This window comes from Macrobrachium nipponense, chromosome 1, assembly GCF_015104395.2.
Source record: "Macrobrachium nipponense isolate FS-2020 chromosome 1, ASM1510439v2, whole genome shotgun sequence".
NCBI classification, from domain to species: domain Eukaryota; kingdom Metazoa; phylum Arthropoda; class Malacostraca; order Decapoda; family Palaemonidae; genus Macrobrachium; species Macrobrachium nipponense.
Genome location: NC_087200.1, coordinates 174,896,598 through 174,917,470, shown reverse-complemented (window position 1 = coordinate 174,917,470; position 20,873 = coordinate 174,896,598). Strand labels below are relative to the sequence as shown.

The window sequence follows — 20,873 nt, the reverse complement described above, 5'->3', positions numbered from 1 at the left end:
TCATCTATTGAGCTGTGTTCTTGGAATGTTTCCCAATCAGCTTTACCAATGTTCCATTTAGAAATCCTTAAAGATGCAGGATTTGATGATACATTCAAGACAATTGGAAAGTAGTCACTGGTAAATCTGTCATTTATCACTCTTCAACTGAGGTCAGTAACACAGTCATCACTGCATATAGATAAGTCAATTGCTGACAATGTTCCCGTTTGAACGTGAAAATGTGCAGACTCCCTCGTGTTTAGGATTCCCGCAGTTTCACTTTCTATGATGGAACACAGGCTATTTTCTCTTTGGTAATGATGTCACTTAAAAGAGGGTTTCTACAATTTATATCTCCCAGAATAGCAAAAGGATGTGGTAGCTATTGAATAAGGGATTTAATTTCATCAAAGACTTCTCTAGGTGGTAGGTTGTATACTCTTGTGGACACGGACATGTATTATTACTATTCATAGCTCCTGCAAAGCTATACACACAGACGACACTTCTGATAAGAGCATTCATTTTCCCCAGTTTTACTGGAGAAAATGAATTAATTTAACTTACGATTTTGAGGCCATTAAACTGAAGCCCCTTTCCAGTTATTTTACTTTACTGCCTTGCTTCTGCTTTTTTCCAGAAGGAGACTTATTGCTTATGACAACCTTCCATTTCAGGGAATTATCGATCTCAAAAAATCAAACAAAGCTGGTACTATCTGTGGAGGGGTGCAAGGGTCAGACAAAATTGGTCCATTCTCCAAAGCATCAAGAGCACCACAGCTGGTACATGCTCCAGGGAGACACAAGCACTGGATACTACTGACAAAACAGCCTCCAACAAGGCAAAGTGCCAGCCATAGCTGTCAGAACCTGCAAAGAGGCTGACACACCAGGTATAGCTGGTGCAGCCTCCAAAGAGGCAGGAACACCAGAAATTACTGGCACTGCCTCCAAAGTGGCACAAGCTCCAGAAACTACTGGTGCAGTCTCAAAGAGGTAAGAGTGTTAGAAGCTATAGGCACACCTCCAAAGAGGCCAGAGTACAGGTCGATACTGATCTTCCCTTACACTTCCATGGGAAACACCTCTGGTAGCATTTATATTTCTTCTTCACATTGAACATATGTAGCAGGCCTGCTTGTAACTTCTGCCTTCAAGACCTTAACATATGTCCATATTCTTGACAATAAAAAATCTCCTTGGTCTTGGGATATATTGGTTAACCTTAAAATGTAACTATGTATACTCCTTCAACATAATAATTAAAATTGGAAGTGCAAATAAGGCTCCATTGATCTTCATTCCTTTAATTCCAATCAAACCTTGCTCTTTTAATTCTTCTACAAGTTTCTCTTCCGAGTAGATCATCATTTGGGACATTCTCTTGGAGTGATTCCAGAAAGCATGTTCTGAGCAGTTTACTTGAACTCCTCCAAGATGCATTAATTCTTTAAATTTTTCACTTTCTTTTGATGAGGCTAATGCTACTTTCACTTTACCCCAACCTTCGAATGGTATCTCACACTATCGGCCAAAACACTTCACAATGTCTTTGTGTACATTAAAAATGTCACAATTAGAATATACCAGATCAAAGGTCAAATACTGATCATAAGAGGTTTCATATATACCTGGTCCTATTTCACATGCATTTCTGGTCAATTTCCCTTTTGATCTGAGTGGAGCAATGGGTTCCAGTGCAATTACACTACTGTAGAAGGTTTTCTAGCCTTTTCTAATCTCAGGTTGTCAGAGGAGAGTAAAGTGGTCATCATCTGTGCCAGAATGGTATCATGAGACGGTCCAGGGGTACTCAATTCTTTATTGCTATTACTGTATTCATAAACATCAAATAATTATTTTTTTAAATTAAGTATATCTCCAAATCTTGAAATGATGTCATCAGCCTTTCATGGAGTTTATTCTCCCACCAGTGGCACCACAGCAGGGGCAGACTCCCAAATGTCTGCCCTAACCTACCCCATAGGTTATGGCACAACATAATTAGGGTGGTCTAAATGTAAGCCAAAGCCACTTGTTGGAACAGTGTTCTACATGAGTACATATAATTACATATATTTTGTGACAACTACATGAGCTTTGGTTTTGATTGGTAATCTGGTAAAACTATGGTAATAATAAAAGTTTCAACTAGAAAACCCCTATAAAAAAAACTACTACAGTACTGTATTATATCTTTATTGCTATACTGCATCAACAAGAACATTACACCAAATAAAGACTGATAGTACACCATAAAAAAGAAAGCATAATTGCATTACTCCATGATATTAAGATAAAAAATTGCAAACAAAAACTATGCAGGGTAAACCAAAAGATGTTATTAATGCACAGGTAAACCAAAAGATACCATGAATGCAGTCTTTAAAACAAAATAAATAATTCTAAAACACACAACATGACAACTATGACTTCAAAATAAAATTGAATAGGCACTACTAAAATTATTTCTATGAAGCTTGTGATTGGTTAAAAAGGAACTGAAAGTTTGGAACTTACCTCAAGCGAAAACTATTTAAATTTACTATTTTGACAAAATTATTTATAAACCTTTTCTTGATTTCAATACAAAAGTTTGGTAGAGGAAAAGGATTACCTCAAGAATTTCTGATAATTTAGTATGGTAAATATTATTTAACATTACCAACAAAAAATTTTTCCACAGCTTCATGAAACTATTAAACACAATACTGTATTAAAACACTATACTACAATACTAAATCCTATTTTACAAATTCCTAACAGCAAAAGTCTTGCTCTTTTGCATAACACTTCATGTGCTGATATAATTCTACAATAAGAAAATTACATCATACTTGCATTGTAAACAGAACAAGATTACCAACAACTTCAAAGCTAAGTTAGAGAATAAAAATCAAATTAACATTAATGTATTTAACATAATTAACATTTCCCAACACTTGTTACCTTCTTAAGTAAATCTAATTAAAGAAATGTCTCAATTACAAATATTTATGTATCCATTCACAAAATAGCATGAAATATTACTCACAAAGGCTTTGTTTTACCAACAACTTGACCACGTTTGAGGAACAGACTAGAGGAAAGTAAATTCACAGAAGAACTCATCAGAGCCATCATAACAGTGATAGAAGCCATCACAGCGTTGGTCACTCTTGATCCACCAACCATCCCAGCATTTCCACATGTGTCCTAAAAAAAAAAATTAGTGCTAATGTTTTTGAAAATTAAGGTATAATACATAAAATGCATTTTTAATAAGGCTACAAGCACAGTATTTATGACATTTGTCTACAAACTTGCACCCTCTTGATTTGAGACTGCCTTGACGAAGTTATGCATTTTCAGCTGACTGCTGAAAATGCATAGCGGGCAAGAGGGCTTTCGAACTGGGAGAAATATCTCCCAGTTCGAATCCAAAAGTCTCAATTTTCCTCTTACTTAAATTTGTTTCCATTCTTCTACCTAGCTGTCCCCCCCCTCTTCACTAAAACCTTCTTACAGGTTGGGCAGGGGCTGGGCTTTTTTCGCATTGGCTCTTTCTTGATCCAAATGGCAGAGACTGTAGAGGTTTGGTCCGCCTCTCGAGTATGTTTGGACCCTGAGGATGTTGATATGATTTCATAGCAATATCCATCGGGGCGGAACTACCTATGGGGGACTAGCCTGCGGAATCCGGGGAGGTATAGTCTCTACGGTAGGACTCTCGGCATTCTTTCCGGTGTGCCCTCTATTGTAACATGAATGGGGATGATTGCATACTAGTTATGCCCTCAGTCCTATCAAGCGGGTTTTGCTTACACTTGAGCCACTCATGTTATGGTAGAGCTATCCCTTCGGGGTAGGGTAGGGAGTGGACATATGGGAGTCAGTCTCTGCTGAGTGTCTTTGGTGAGAGAGGGGTTGGTGTGGGGGGCCTGGTTTTCTGCCTGATTTGCAGTAGGTTTTTCAAATTTCTGCTGAAGGATTAATGAATAACGACCCTATGATAAACTCCCCCGGACAATGCGACCTCTTGACACTACCCTCCTCTTCGACCTCTGGCACGGATAAGGACAATCCTATAGAAAATTCAGTTGTACAAAAGACGACCCATGACAAGACCTTGAATGTGGCTATGGAAAGTTCTAGCAGTGGTGAGAGAATCCTTTATGTTGATAATCTCTCCTCAGACTTCAATTGTTTTACGTTTATGGAAATGTTTGGAAGGTTTGGTGAAATTAAAGTCATAAAGTATTGTGAAACTAAAGATTTTGCATTTTGGAGGGTTTGGATTGAGTTTACAACTCATAATAATGCCATGAATGCTTTCAAGTGCTCAACTAAGGAAAACTTAAAATGTATGTTAATTCATAAAATGCCCCAGAATATTGAAGTTGATTCCTTTTATCCAGCAAGAGTCAGTCAGGAAACTACAGATGGGAAATGTAAGGTGAGGACATCTTTACCAGTCAGGTGGCTAATTGTTTCTACAAAATCAGAATTTTGCAATCTTTTCCACTTCAGGAAACATTTGAGAACATTGGCAGGAACAATGACCAACTCTGATATTACGAGGTTTGGAAAGAATAGTTTTTTGGTTCATGCTAAGTCTTATAGACAAGGTCACATGATCTCTAAGTTGAAAAATACTGATATGATAAAAAGAGGTCAAACCACACTATAGTTTTAGTTATGCCAAGGGAGTAGTATTCAGTCAAGACCTATATGAACTGCCTGACGAGGAATTGCTGGAAATGTGTGATGATAAAGTGTGGAAGATTTTCAAGGTTCCAAGATCAAGAATGATTATTTTCACTTTTAATAATGATCAAGTTCCTGATTATATATATGTTGACAAGGAGAGATTTCGTGTTAGACCTTTTAAGCATAGACCACTCCAATGTTTCATGTGTTTTGGATATGGTCACTCGGCAAAGGTATGTACTAGGACCAGCTATGTGCTGCCTGCTCCTTAAAAAGCATGAAGGCGAATGTACTACCCCAGTATTATGTATAAATTGTAAGGGAAATCATAATGCAAGGCATAAGGAATGTGAGTCATTTAAAAAGAAGTGTTAGCCATAGAGAAAGCTCATGCTGAACATCTAAGTATTAGCCAGCAAAAAGACTTTTGTTTCCAAGACCTCAATATAGTGAAGTAGTAAAAAGTGGAAAATCTAATATAAAAGATCTATCTAGAATACCAACTTCAAAGTCAAAGCTTCAGCTATCCCCTTCTGAGCTCGAAGTACATTCAGCATCTCCGCCTTCATCCAAGAAGGCCCCTTTGTCCCCTCCGATGGCCTCCTCTGGGCTTCTGGGAGGTCTCTCGGGCTTCTAATGTAGAAGCCTCACAGGCAGCCTCGCTGCCTGATCTGGGTATGTCCCAGAATGACACCTTGATCAGTGCACCTCATAAGGCTCCAGGTGCACGCTGCAGAGATGGTGCCTCTTAGAAAATAAGAGACCCCGTACTCCATCATCATCTCCACCTATATCCCCACACCATAGTAGGGTTTCCCAAGAGAGGAAATAGCAGGTCTCTTGAGGATCTGCCTAGTTCCTCTTTGAAACAAAGACCAAGACCAAGTCTTTCCAGACCAGCCCAATCCAAGTCCAAAAAGTAAAAAAAAAAAAATCTAATAGTAAATAATGGCTCTATGTCAGTGGAACATACGAGGTTTCCATTCAAACAGAGAACAGGTCCGGGTCCTTTTCAAGGACCATAATTTAGCTGCCCTTTGTTTGCAAGAGACTAAAGTTGGTAATGTTTCTCCTAATTGTGGACAAAACTTTATTTTTCACAGATCTCCACCACCTGTAGGTGAACGTGCTCATGGTGGTACATGTATTATTGTATCAAATTAGACTCCATATTACAAGCTTGTGCAACACAGATTTTCATCAACAAATGGGTCACTCTGTGCTCTCTTTATCTAGAACCTGGCCTAGAAACTCGATTGGTGGACAGAGCTGGCAATCCAAGACAATTAGAGGTTGAAGATTTGCAATCACTTTTAGATCAACTACCTCAGCCTTTCATTCTGATGGGGGATTTCAATGCAAAACATACTTTGTGGGGGGAAGGTAGGTGTGATCACCGTGGTCTTATAATTGAAAGATTAATAGATTGCAATGATGTAGTTTTAATGAACAACGGTTCTCCTACAAGGTTTGATGTAGCCCATAACTCTTGTTCAGCAACTGATCTTACAATATGCTCGTCGTCATTACGATTAGACTATAAGTGGTCAGTGGATGAAAATCTCTATGGGAGCGACCACTATCCCATCCATCTTAAGTATGTACAAAATACACCCTCCCCATCTTTACCCAAGTGGAAGATAAAGGAGGCAGATTGGCAGCTGTATGAAAAATCTACCCAAGTCAATCGTAAGACCAATGAATTTCCTTGCCCCTCGGCTGCCTACGAATATCTCGCTAGTATAATGATTGGAGGGGCAATGATGTCAATTCCTAAAACATCAGGGAAACCCCGTCGTCCACTGGTACCTTGGTGGAATAATAAATGTGCCTTGAGTAGGAAAATTGCAAGAGCCAGTTACAAGCGATATCGAAGGCGACCTGTCTTGGTTAATAGAATAATATACAAGAAAAACCTCGCCAAACAAAAGCAAGTTTTTATAGAAGCAAGGAGGGAGTCCTTCGTTAGGTACATATCAGAATTAAAGTATAACTCTCCACTTTCTCTGGTTTGGGATAGAATCCGTAAATTACTAGGGAAATTTTCCCCTTCTCCTTTACCTATTTTGAAAATCAACTTGGTAGTTATATCGGATGCAAGAGAGGTGGCAGAGGCCTTTGCTCGGCACTTTTCAAGCATTTCAAGCCCCAGTCACTACTCCCCTGAATTTCGCAATATTAGAAACATTATAGTTAATCCGCCTGTTTGTTCAAATTCTGAGGCATATAACCTTCCATTTAGTATTGTCGAATTCGAATATGCCTTATCTTTGTCCTCTCCAACATCACCTGGAGAAGATGATATTATTTATGCAATGATTTCTCACTTACCTCTGAAGTCAAAAAAATTCTTTGTCGATGTTTTAAACGAATTCTGGTGCTCAGGGACTTCATATAAGTTGTGGAAAAACTCTGTTATAGTTCCTTTTTTAAAAACCAGAAAGGACCCTAGTCATCCCAAAAGTTATAGGCCTATTGCTCTTACCAGCTGTGTCTTCAAGATTTATGAACGAATGGTGAATTTTCGTCTGATATGGTTATTAGAAACAAAGAACTTGTTGTCGAAGAGGCAATTTGGCTTTCGCAAGAATAGAAGTACATTGGATCCCTTATTATGTCTCACACGTGAGATTCAGAATGCTTTTGCAGTCCAAAATCAAACAATTGCCGTGTTCTTTGATCTGGAAAAAGCATTTGATACTACTTGGAGGGTTGGTATTTTAATGCAGCTGGTTGAATGGCGTATTGGTGGCAATGTTTAATTTTGCCAAAGACTTCCTGTCTGACCGGTACCTTAAAGTTAGAATTGGCTCTACCTTCTCATCAGAGTATCTTCAGGAAGAAGGCATTCCACAAGGGAGTGTGCTTAGTCCAACCTTTTTTAATATTGCCATTAATGGTTTACTTGAACATCTCCCTGTTGGAGTAACTGGTCAAGCATTCGCGGATGATATTGTTATCGTCTGTAGTAGAGCTACTGCAGTTGAAGCTTGTACTAAAATTCAGTTTGCAATTAATGCTGCTACTTCCTGGGCTAATAGTAAAGGTTTCAAATTTTCTGCAGAAAAAACTAAAGCTATACGTTTTTGCAGAACACGAAGAAGGGAAGAGATTCCAACCTTATTTTTAGAAGGTTCTATCTTGCTTTATGAAGATAAAGTCAAATATTTAGGAAATATTTTTGAAAAAAAATTGACTTTTGCTGAACATATAAATGAGACTGTAGTAAATGTTAAACAGCGGTGCAATATTCTTAAAGTTGTTAGTAACCTGAATTTTGGAGCCGACCGTACTACTTTATTAAGAATTTATCAGGCACTATGCTTGAGTAAGATTGATTATGGATCTCAGGTTTATGGCTCTGCATGTAAGACCTTGTTAGGTAAGCTGGATGTAGTACACAATATGGCATTGCGTATTTGTACAGGTGCTTTTAAAACGTCTCCTGTTGAGAGCCTTTATGTAGACTCTGGTTTTCTTCCTCTTTTCATTCGGAGGGAGGAACAAGGTCTCCGATATTTGTCAAGAGCACTAACCTCTCAATCTAATCCAAATTTTAAGTATATAAAACATCCTGTTGACAGAGCACCAACTAAACCTACATTGCCTAAGCCCCTTGAAGTTAGATTAAACATAAGTGCGAGAGAGGTCGGCCTTATTCCTCCACTGGTTATGGAAACTACATTTTCTAAATTCCCTCCTTGGTGTAGGCCTCCTTTAGATATTTGCAAGTTAGAGACAAACAAAAGATCAGCTCAAGTGTTCAGCTTAAAAAGTAGCTTCTTGCCCATGTTTCTGAGCATAGTAACTCGATTGCTGTATATACAGATGGATCAAAATCAGCAAATGGAGTTGGATGTTCTGTCATCGTCGGTGAGAGAACAATTACAAAAAGCCTCCCTATTAAATTCTCAATTTTTAATGCAGAGATTTTTGCTATTTTTAGCGTTTTGAAATTTATTTTTTAGTACAGGTAGCACTGGGGACTCTTATATTATTTATTGTGATTCCAGAGTTCCTAGCTGCACTCCAGAAAGTTGACGCCATCTAATCAACTCGTCCAAGAGGTGCAGGATTGGCTGGTCCTCCTGCATTCTCGAAAACGCATCGGTGTGAAGTTTTGTTGGGTTCCCTCGCATGTGGGAATTCGTGGTAACGAGCTGGCTGATACAGCCGCTAAGCAGGCAGCTTCCTCCCGGGCTTCCCACTCTGTGATTCCTTCCTTGAAGATTTTAAACTTTTTATTAAATCATTTTGTAGGACTAAGTGGCAGAATCACTGGTCCAACTTGAATAGTAATTTAAAGCTGAAATCGATCAGACCTTCTGTTCATCCCTGGTCCCCTTCTGTTGGGATGGATAGAAGATCTAGTATAGTTTTAACGCGCCTGCGTATAGGGCATACTTTTTTAACTCACCGGTATCTTTTAACTAGTGGAGCAGAGAGGCAGGTTCCTCAATGCTCCAATTGTAATGTTGGCATTACAGTGAGGCATATATTTGTTGACTGTCCTCTTTACTCTTTATTTTAATCATAGACGTCGGTTTTGGTTTTTTCACCAACAAACCTTTGTAAGATATTTTAGGAGAGGGTGCTCCCGCAGAAGAGATTTTAAAATTTCTTAAGGAAATCCATTTGTTTTATGATATTTAATTGAGTATTTTAATATGAAGTTTATTTTAATAAGTTGGATTAATTATGTATACCTTTTTTAGTAAATATATCTTGTTGATATATATGCGCTGAATGGCCTTTGGCTCCGGCGCGTGGCAAATGGCCACAAAATTTATAAATTCAATTCAATACAAACTTGCATAATATAATGTAATCAACTTTTCTAATAACAACAACAAGGAATAACAAATGTACTGTACATAGTACTCATTTTCACGTTTCATTTACATAGCTCCAATTTCGCATCAATAACTAGTCAAGAAAGTACCCTGCATAGTCATGTAACGTGCGATCTTGCATAAGACCCCCAAATATTCACCCACAAAATAAAAGATTTTATCATGTATCTCTTTTATCAAGAGAGTTCCCATTTTGAGAGCATCAATTCATAAGGTCGGTGGTTCAACGTGCTAACAGCTGACCCAAGTCATTTGGGTGTGTACTGCTACTCAAATTATTTTTCTGTCGAAATCCTAAGAACTGCCCATAGAAAATCCCAAGATTAAAAAATAAAATAAAATAATTGTGCATTTGCCAAGCCTTAAGAAGTCCTCTCCTTAATCTTCCTCTTCTCTCCTCTCTCCTCTCCGCTCTCAGCTCTCTTCTCTCTCTCTCTCTCTCTCTCTCTCTCTCTCTCTCTCTCTCTCTCTCTCTCTCTCTCTCTCCAAAGATACTGCTAATTTGAGTCTTTAACCAACTGGTATTAACACGTATGCACAGTTTGTGTGTGTTCATTGTTTTAAAAATGTTTAGTACAAGTAATACAGCATTGGAAGACAAAAAACAAGCATACAAATTTTGTTGTTGACAGTTGAGTGAAATATAAATGGTGTGACCAGCAGGTAAAGAGAAATGGCTTAATATCCCTCAAGAGATTAAAGATTAACATTCCTTAAGAGATTAAAGAGATAAATTCATTCTCTCTCTCTCTCTCTCTCTCTCTCTCTCTCTCTCTCTCTCTCTCTCTCTCTCTCTCTCTCTCTCTCTCTCTCTGTGGAAAAGTTACTGTTAATTTGAGTCTCTAACCAATAGGTATTAACACAGTGTGCGTGTTCATAATGTTTAAAAAAGTGTGGAGTATAAGTACTACATATGTAAAAGACAAAAAAAAAAAAAAACATTTTGCTGTTATTAGTCATGTGGAGTATAAAGGGTATGACCAGCATGTCAAGAGAAATGGATTAACAGTCCTCGAGAGATTAGAGAGATGAATTTTATTTTAGAGGCATGTTAAATGCAGCGTTATATCTTCGGGGAAAAACAAAACTTGCTAAAGAATCTTTGAACCACGATATGTATAGAAACAACAGGAAGTCCCATGCGGAGGTCCGGTGTACTTTGAACTGACCATAATCTGTGACATCACCCAAACTGGCCAAAGCGACAATTTACTGATGTAAACGTATGGATAATTATTAACTTTGTTACACTTTGAAATGCAATTTGATAGATATCCCTCCATAGATTTAAGCAGTGACTAAGATTTTGGACATTTAAAATATTGTAGTTCATGTGAATATTGATATGGCGAAATCGTATTGCACAAATGAGCTTTTTTTATGTGAAACTTTTAGGGACTGACAGGATTCTGTAGACTGGTGTCATGGGATTTTTTCCACGGTTTTTTAAACTCCCCTGTTTTGCCCTTGTGTGCATTTGGGACCTGATTGTTAATTGTTTTGCCATGTATTTTGTTAAATTTACATAGTTTAATTTTGTGATGAAATTTTGAGACTCAATTTTATCGCAAAATTAAACTATGTAAACTTTAAAAAATACATGAACTAAAAGGTGGACTCGTACCAAAGGACAACTTGCAAAAGAAATTCAAGGTCAAAACAATTGACAACGTGGTCCCAAATGCACACGAGGACAAGACAGGGAAAAAAAAAATAAATAAATAAAAAAAAACAGGGAAAAAATCCCATGACATCAGTCTCCAGGATCCTGTCAATCTCTAAAAGTTTCACACAAAAAAATCTTATTTGTGCAACATTTCACCTATTCGATTTCTCCAATGTCAATATTCTCATGAACTACAATATTACATATGTCCAAAATCGTATTCACCGCATAAATCTATGGAGCGATATTTATTAATTGCATTTCAAAGTGTAACAGAGGCAATTATCCCTATGCTTACATCAGTAAAATTGTCGCTTCAACCAGTTTAGGTGATGTCACAAAATCACATGCACAAATATGACCCAAACTCATTACGAGGGGACTACCTTATCATTACTATATCTTGCTCTGAACCAACAATTTTGCACTCAAAGTAATGAGAGGGTTCTATTCTTCATGTAATGATTAAAATACATACTATACTTAAAAACCACATCCTGTATTTGAAACACACACACTTAAAAATATGTACATATTGTATTCAAAACACACACAGACTTATTACATCATTGTCAGGTTCTTATACAAAATAAATGTTCTACATAGACAGAATATGGCTAAAATTTGATTGGTTGGCTGGATGCCATGGAGACTGTTAACCAATGGCAGCCCCCTATTTCTTTTTTATTTATAGATAGTATATGTCATTGATGGTACTACATTTGAATATTGGTATGATTGTGACTATTTGACTGATGACGGCAATAATTACTCAATAAATTTTTTGTACAACTGTTTCTTCATGAAAACAAGAATTTAACAATTTTAACTTTTATATAGTGATATGAAAAATCCCACATAGTCAGTCGTAATGATTCATCATCACTTGCAAATCCTATTCCCTGACCAGCCTCAAATGTACGACTGCAGACTGATGACTATTTAGTAACAATATTAAAGAACAACCATCTCCGAGATTGATAGGATTTAATGACATTATGATTTAACAATGTTTTATATATATACTTACCAAGTAATATAATTACACTGCTTAAAGTTTCACTCGCGCCAGCAACTTAAAATTTGACAACTGCACTAGTTACGTTGCCGGTGTAGGGTTTCCCCTGCCCACGTACAGGGTAAGAGAGGAACACCTTCAGCAAGCAGTCAGTTGTTTCCGCCCATTCCCATATGCGGGAAGGAGGGAGGGCTATGATTCATAATTACCGTAATTGGCAAGTATACAAGTGACCTCCATATTCATGGGGGTTGCATACCAGAGAGAGAGAAATTACATTAGTCAGCAACAGGCAACTCTTGCTCCCCCTCCTGTCACATTACTAAGACATATTTGACAGCTCTGGACCTCAGCTTAGTACCTGGATCTAAAAACAAAACTTCTTGAGTATTCCAACAATAGTTCAATTTCTAAATTTTAAGATACAAATTACAAATCATATAGTAGCCTTATATTACCTTCACCAATTATCCAAATTACCCACCTGTGGGTTGTTACCCATAGGTTGGGAATCACTGCATTATTGAATGAAACTGGAAACCCAGCCTTCATTGGTCACCTGGGGTAACCGACACAAAGAGACAACTTACAGAATTACAAATTTATTTGTTGAAGACTTTTCAAGACATATCAAAAGGATGGCAGGCATAACAATCCAGATCTGACCACTGGTGTCCACTGCCCAAGCTAGAGTATCTTGGAATGGTGAACTTGGCAAACAAGATCCCACCAACAGAAGCACAATCAACTTCCCTTCCTGCCAAAGAAGAAATGGGAGAATAGGGCCTTAACCACCAAACATGTGCCAAAGGGACCAGGGCAAGGACTAGATCACTTGATGGCAGAGGAGCAGCAGCTAACTACTCTGAACTAACTCCTGGTAAGCTTCTTCATAGGATTGAAAACTCTTTAGTCACCACCAACAAAACCACTTGCTCTGGCTCAAAACAAAGACGCTGATTTAGTTGAAACCTGGTCAGCTCAACAAAAGGATACAAATTCTGATAAGGAAAACTCCCATGATAACAAGAAAGTTCCAGAACTACAGGGGAATAAAAACAACAACAGAAACCATTTACAAAAGAAACACATAATGGGAGAAGGAACTGAAATCCCCAAAGCATAATGCTGATAGACTACTAAAGGCAATTACAAGTACCATCCTACTTAAGTACTTATGACCTAACTTGGTTCCAAATAACCAGTCATAAGTCAAAATGGATGTAAGTTGAACCTTAGAAAGTGGCCAACATACTGGGTAAGGCATAATATCAAAACTTAGTTATATAAAGTACCCACGTTCATAGTACTGTAATGTAATGTATAATCATTATTTCAGTCTTTTTACCATTATCATTTATGTAATGTATAATATGTGCAGGTAGGCATCGAGTCACAAGATAGCTAGGTTCTCGCATGCATATTGGAATCCAATTTAATGTAAATCAGTTTGCAATTCAAGTCTACAGTACAGTTAATACTGTATGATGCTGCTGATAAGGTGACTCAAAATGATGCTGCCTGAGTGATGAGAGCTTTCCCAAGATGGCGCGTTGCTGATAACTCAAGTGGTCAACTGTCATACGGTGTGGACTCTTATGCACCAGCCCACCCAGCCCCACTGCCAGAAGTAAGGTTGTAAGTATACAAGTGAATGTATGTCGTGCAGGTTGTAAGAGGTGACTTAAACCTGCCTACCAAAAAGGAAGCTGGAATGAGAGCACTTTGCCGAAATTCTTTATTGGCAGGCAAGAGTCGTGCAAGCAGTAGGAGCCCATGTGATAGTTAAACAGGCAATAATTGCTCGGATGATAACCACACAATTGCCAGCATACAACAGTCACACAGGCACATTGGAACAGTGACTACAGAGCCCACAGACAGAAGGAGAAAACCTCAGGGGCACAACACACAGAAGAGAGGTGTCCAGGCGTGCAGAATTGGGACAAAATGCACACAACTGCCCTAGGCACACACAACCAGTGCCTCGAAATTGCAGGGTGTACAATCACACTGGCTGAAGAAAGCCACAATACACAGAAAAGAGGAAGAAAACCTAGACCTCTCTGGAACCTGATTGATTATTAATGGCCTTGATCCACAAATGATCCTTAGCTAGTACATAGGATTCAGGCCAAACTACACTAAAAAGCAAAAGAGAACTTTCTTTCTAGGAGTAAGCTATAGATCATTAAGCTATAGCTGAGTGCTTACTACCCAGGCAAAAGTGGTGAAACCCTCTTAAACATTACTAGATAAGAGTTCAAGTATCTCTCCTAACAAGACTATCTGAAACAGTTAAAATTAAATGAGGGTAAAATGCCAGGTAACTCCTCTTATTCTCTCCTAAGCTATCCTATTAAAGAACAAATTCTGGCACCAGAACTGGCACTGCTGATACTGAAACTGGCACCGCTGAAATCAGGGCTGGTGCTGCTGATGCCAGACCAAACAGAGGAAGGAAACAACAGGCACAGATCCACACTGCTTTCTGACATGTCCCAGTTCCCTATTGCTCCATGCACACCCAGGTGGAGCAAGTATGGATGTGCCAGGGCAAGCCAAAAGTGGGGGCACTGACACTTCATCTAATAAGAGATATACCCAAAATTAATTAGATTCTCAGGATGGAAGGGCAGGAAAAAACTGCAAAACTTACACCATGTGAACATAAAATATGACTCAATCCCATCAAATCTATTGCCCTTAATTGATGGGAAGCTTAGATGGAGTAATAGATTGAAGAGAAGCAGGAGGGAACCTATCCAGTTACTAAATGAGGAAGCAGACAAAGCATGCAAAAGCTTAGATTGCGGTCAATAGTTCAACTGGCAGACGCCTTACTTTGTAAAAACACAAATTGTAGAAATGACCACCACAGGAGGGATCTGAATGAATTCTATTCAAACATAATTTCTGCTATGCTTGCTTTAGGCAGGGCTACCTTTAGACTTCGTCAAGGTAAGTCTCATAATATACCTGGATGGAATGACTTGGTTAAAGATCTGTATGCATATTCACGAGAAATGTTTTCACTGTGGAGGCAAAATGGTAGCCCGAGGGAAGGACACTGCATTACTAATGAGACAGGCGAGAGCGCAGTTCAAACTTGCTCTTAAGCACTGCAGATTAAAAGAAGAACAAATGAGAGCCAATGCAATGTCTAGAAACTTAGAATCCAGTGATTATCTTTGCCTTTGGAAAGATATCCAGTCCTTAAATCCCAAAACTAAAAAGCTATCACAGAGAGTAGGAGAAGCAGTTGGTGACGAGGCTATCGCAAGTATGTGGGGCAATCACTTCAGCAATATCCTGAATTGCATAAATGATCAACTCCCAAAGGGGTGTAGATAACTTCCTTACTGAAAACATTCAATTTCATTTTGCAGATTGTATTACGCCAGGTAACATTAGCGATGCCGTAAATGGCCTACCTAATAATAAAGTGCCCGGTTGCAATGGTCTTCCCGCAGAAGCAAATTCTGCCATCTGATAATTTACATTTTGCTAGCTGCCCTATTCAATGCTTGCATAATTCAAAATTTCTCCCAGACTCCCTACTCTAAGTTCACTTGATACCATTAATCAAAAACATGCTAAAGGATGCACCTGACCCTGGCAATTACCAGGCGATTGCAATCACAACAATCGCATCGAAGATACTTGAGTCAGTTTTTCTACTGAGACTTCTCCACTTTCTACACACACTGCTGACAACCAGTTCGGATTTAAAGCAAACCACTCAACCGACACCTCCATCTACATACTTAAGGAATTGCTGAACTATTACCTATCATCAGCCTCTCCTGTTTTCCTGTTTTGTGGATGTGAGAAAAGCTTTTGACAAAGTAAAATAACTGAAGCTCTTCCTGAAGCTGCATAAAAGAGGCACACCTCTATAATTAGTCAGCATTTTATATTGCTGGTTCTCCACACAGCAATTCTGTGTCAAATAGGGTAATGTATTGTACACCTTTTGCTCCCTAAACGGGTTTCAGCAAGGGGGCATTCTCTCTCCATACCTGTTTAATACGTACGCAGATGCCTTGAATGTCAAACTTAACTCGCTCCCAATTGGATGTACTGTCAATGAAACAACTATAAACAACCCCTGTTACGCCAACAATATGGTTCTGATTTCCCCATCAGTGCAAGGTCTCCAACGACTCATCGATACTTGCCGCCAATATGCAGAGGAATTTGATATCTTATAAAACGAAACCAAGACCCAGTGCATGTTGCTGCTCCCGAAATCGCTTGAGCATATTGCAGAACTACAAATTTTCCTTGGAAATCATCAGCTGGAATTCGTGCATGAATTTCTGTATTTGGGTTGCATTATCACGGACAACCTAAAAGATATGGCAGACATAGAACAAAGGCGTTGTAAACTATGTGCAACTGGCAACATGATTGCAAGGTTTGCCTTCTGTCACCGAGACTTGAAACTGCTGCTCTTCCACTCGTATTGCTACAGTATCTATGGGTGCTCCCTGTGGATGAACTACACCTGAGAGACCATGAGACATATCACTGTTGTTGACAATGACATTTTGAGATGCCTCACAAACACTCCTCAATACCATTCTGTCACATAGATGTTCACAGAAAACCACCTGGACAATTTAAAAATCAATGTAAGGCGAACAATGCCCAGTCTGATCACCCAACTGCGAAACAGCAGCAATTCGCTCATATAAAGCATCCTAAGTAGTGAGGCAAGAAGATCTAAATTGTGGGGAAGATGGGAAAATGAGGCGTTTGTTTCCTAAATGACTTAATTAATCCCTGTTTTTGCAAAATGTCATCAGCAGAATCTGCATTATGATTGTATTGCTACAATTGTTGTTATTACTGGTATCTACCTTTTTTCATTATTACTGTTTTTTTACAATCAATTTTTTTAACTAATCTCAATTTTATTATGGCTATGGCCTTTATTTTGATTACCATCTTTTATACTACCTCAACAAGCTTGGATATTGCCGATTAATCTTTTTTTTCTTATCATGTTATCTTATGTATCTAGACTATGTTATTGTCTATTTTTTGTATATACCATGTATATGGCCTTGAGTAGATAATAAAAACTATTATTATTATTATTATTATTATTATTATTATTATTATTATTATTATTATTATAGTAACAGAAGCAGGAGAGGACCTATCCAGTTACTAAAAGAAGCAGACAAAGCATGCATCTCCTTAATACAACTCTTATTAGACCTATCCTCTTGTTTTTAGTTGTTTCTACAACTAGTTCTCCTCTCTCACAATCAATTTCTATAGTATATTGTTAGACTATGATCCACATCGGTAAGTTGAATAATAATCCTTCCCTCAGCAATACACACATCTCATGTGGGCAGTAAACCTAAATAATGCCTATCATGGCAACTCTTACCTTACAGGTTCTTACTGATCAAATATTCAAAATAAAATAAAAGAAAATCCAAAAACAAACCACTTCATCAACAGGAAACCAAGTATATACTACATTTAACAATCTGACTACCTCGTATTGAAACCAATGACAGAAGTAGACTGACCAATTATGAGTGTTTGTACCTAATAAACTCATGGTAGGGGGTGGGAGAAGTAGATAGACAGAAAAGGGATATTCATAGAAAACAAAGCTTTTTTTCTATGCAATCCACCAAACTCCCACTGACACAGAAGTAAAAGCTACATACTAATGGAGGGGTAAGGTTCATTTTAAAATCTTGCATATAGCCCTACCTTTAAATACAAGCAACACAATACTACAAATTTCCAAATTTGTATTTTTCCTAGGTACACAAACCAAGAGACGTTTGTGTAGGAATACTCCTCAGCATAAGCTAAAATTGGTCATTAAACATGGTAACCCTAAACCCTTGAAGTTATCAAGCAAGTTTTCCTTTAGCATCAGGGATGGCAGAGGGTGGTACACCTATGAAAAATACCTATTACTTAAAAAAAAAGTTTTTTTTGTTCCTACTGCAATATAAACCAGTTTTTTTTATGTAGGAGACTCATACTTTAGGTTGGACAGAGTTGCATCTATTGAGCCGAAGCTCTATGATACAATGCCCAACTGGGAAGTAACTGTATCATGGCCCATCCAAGACATACCTGCCCTGATTGCTGCCTTGCAGAGAAAGAAAGAAAGGAAGGGATAGAGGCAGCTGCACATAGTACTGTATTTTCAACCTTCAGCCTTATGTAATTAAAGTACAGGCACCTCAAGCAGATGCTATTTTGTATGACAGGTGTTTTTAGACTATACAATCACCATGTGTTCTCAGGAGAAGGGTCAAGACCTTGTGGGTGATGATTGAGGCTAAAATGAGGGAAAGGTAGTCTAGAGCTACCAGACATCTGCCCTCAATACCCGTGAAAAGTAAAATGTTCTCCAAATGGCTAGGAACAGGCTGAAACCTGTGGCTCTGAGAGCTCTACCTGGAATGGACAACCATTTTCCTCATAGGCCAAATTGTACGTCCACTTCATGGCTTCATGAAGCCAGAAAGAATGGGTGCTCAGGAAACTTCCTCTTTATGTCTCTCAGCTCCCTACTAACAAATTCTCAAAGGAAGCGAGACCAAGAAATTTTTGAGTCTTAAAAAAACTGACTGCTGAGTTTTCCACAAATTCATGGCTGAGGACCCAAGAGGAGTTGGAGTTTCCAGCACTCCAAGAGCCAGATAAGACACACAAGGCTGGCACAACAAGTCTCGATGATGAGAGCTTAATGCAAGGTCTCTCCCAAGGGTTCTCTGATGCCTGGTTTAGGTTGTCAAGAATAACATTCCACTTCAGAGGTTAAACTCATGTGATGGGAGGACTTTTCAAAGCTTCTATGATCATGGAAACCTCTACTGAAGAAGAGAGGTCCATGCCCTTCAACCAGAAGACCTTGCTCAAGGGAGAAGCAGTAAGCTTTGTTGTAGTAATGTAAGGAGTTTGTCTCAATAAAGGTGGATGAGTAAGTATGTGATCTGCTGTGATGTAACTCTAACAAGAGAAAGATCTCATCTTCAACACCAACTGGAAATGATGGTCCACTCCCTGGTAATGGGTAGTTTAACTACCTCAGAATGCATGACTAAGAGAAAAATGGGACAACCAAAAGAGCTGGCAGGTCAGGCTATCACTCTGCATAAAGTCAGATTGAAAAGCTACCACGGTTCCCGGAATCCCAGTGACAAACACACTTCATTGATCAGTCAATGAATCACACTGACAGGTGGAAATGCAAAGATATCCAGATGTCCATGGGGCTGCCAGAAGGTATTTCTCAAGGCAGCTTGGGGTCTGGGATGGAAGAACTGAACCAAGAAACTGCACTTTTACTATCATAGTACTTTTATAACACTTCAAGTTTATTTTTCCAAGAAAGTAACTAACAAATGTAACACATTTCTAACTCTTAGCAACACACTAGCTAGTCTACAAAAGTAAAACCACAAAAGCAACTACTTCAAAATAAAGCATTGTTAAGTGATGTGAAACAACCGATTTGCATGAGTGTTGCTTGAAAGAATGTGTCACCTGTCACACAGAGCTTTTGTAACCAGAATAATTAGTCAATTAAAATTAAGGAATTTGATTAAATCTCTATTTATTTTATATAACCTTACTTTACCCCGTGACCTGGTACAGATGCCAATAGTCTATGGATCTCGCTTTTTTGTTTCCCCCCTACCGGTTTCCAGCTTGGCGCTAGCATTATCATAATGTTAAGACCTCAGGTTTGTTAGTTATGAAAATACAAATTGGTTAAAAATTTGTCATTTTTGCAGAGCAGTGCATTTTATGTTGTACACTTTCTGCCTAAATTGTCACCTGTTTCAGGTACGTAATCATTTATGCTCTTTATGATTTTCCAGTCATTACCATTATTCTTTTGTCTTGCTACACCCATTACTGCTTTTTCTGACTAACTTTTCCTCTCTTTCACCAACACACATATCAAAGATTTCAGTCTGTTTTCTCAGCCTTTAGGTACATCTCTCAACTAATTTTCATTTCCACTGAGATCTTTCCACCACATTCTATTTATGAGTCTTGGCATTTCAAGTCACACCTTTTCAAACTAATTTTCTTTTCCAATCTCCATGTCTCCCCTACATAAAGGAGTACACTTCTCACAGAAGTCAACAGATTTTTCCCTACATACAAATGGTGAAAGTCATGTTGAATTGAAAAATACTCTTGTGTTATTTCTAAGAAGGCTTTAAAGATGCATGATTAGAGCAACAACACCTGTTAAGTCGCAAAAGTTTTAATTGAGACCTAAGCACCAAATTGTTAACGTACATAATCAAGTCAGTACCAAGAAAGGCTGTCTGCTCAGAAAATATTTCTGATATAAAATGATTTGTACAAAAATCTGAGAAGAACAATACAAAGCTGACCCATCAACCCCAATCAAGAATTATTTATTATGCCTCTAGTAAAAGAAAAGATCAGAATCTCAATCCCAAATACCTGCACTGTGTACGGGTAACATAAGAGAATGTTATTTATGTAACATTGTGTCAAATATGTATGGTTAAAATACAGTATCAAAACCAATTCCACATTTACATTATTCATTTCCTTGAACATACATCCTTGTAACACACCCTGTATATTATTTCAATAAAATTTACTTAATCTTCCATGTTTTTCATATT

At 38.1% G+C, this 20,873-nt stretch overlaps 1 protein-coding gene across 4 annotated transcripts in view; it reads right to left on the bottom strand.

Moving 5' to 3' along the window:
- Window positions 1–2,184: 2,184 nt before the first annotated feature.
- LOC135219863 (sortilin-related receptor-like) overlaps window positions 2,185–20,873 on the bottom strand; it is a 253,800-nt gene continuing 235,111 nt past the window's right edge. For all 4 annotated transcript variants that reach the window (XM_064256986.1, XM_064256983.1, XM_064256984.1 and 1 more), the window contains one exon: window positions 2,185–3,179. In XM_064256986.1, coding sequence (XP_064113056.1) covers window positions 3,064–3,179 — 116 coding nt within the window. In that variant the 3' untranslated portion in view covers window positions 2,185–3,063. The remainder of the gene's footprint in view (window positions 3,180–20,873) is intronic.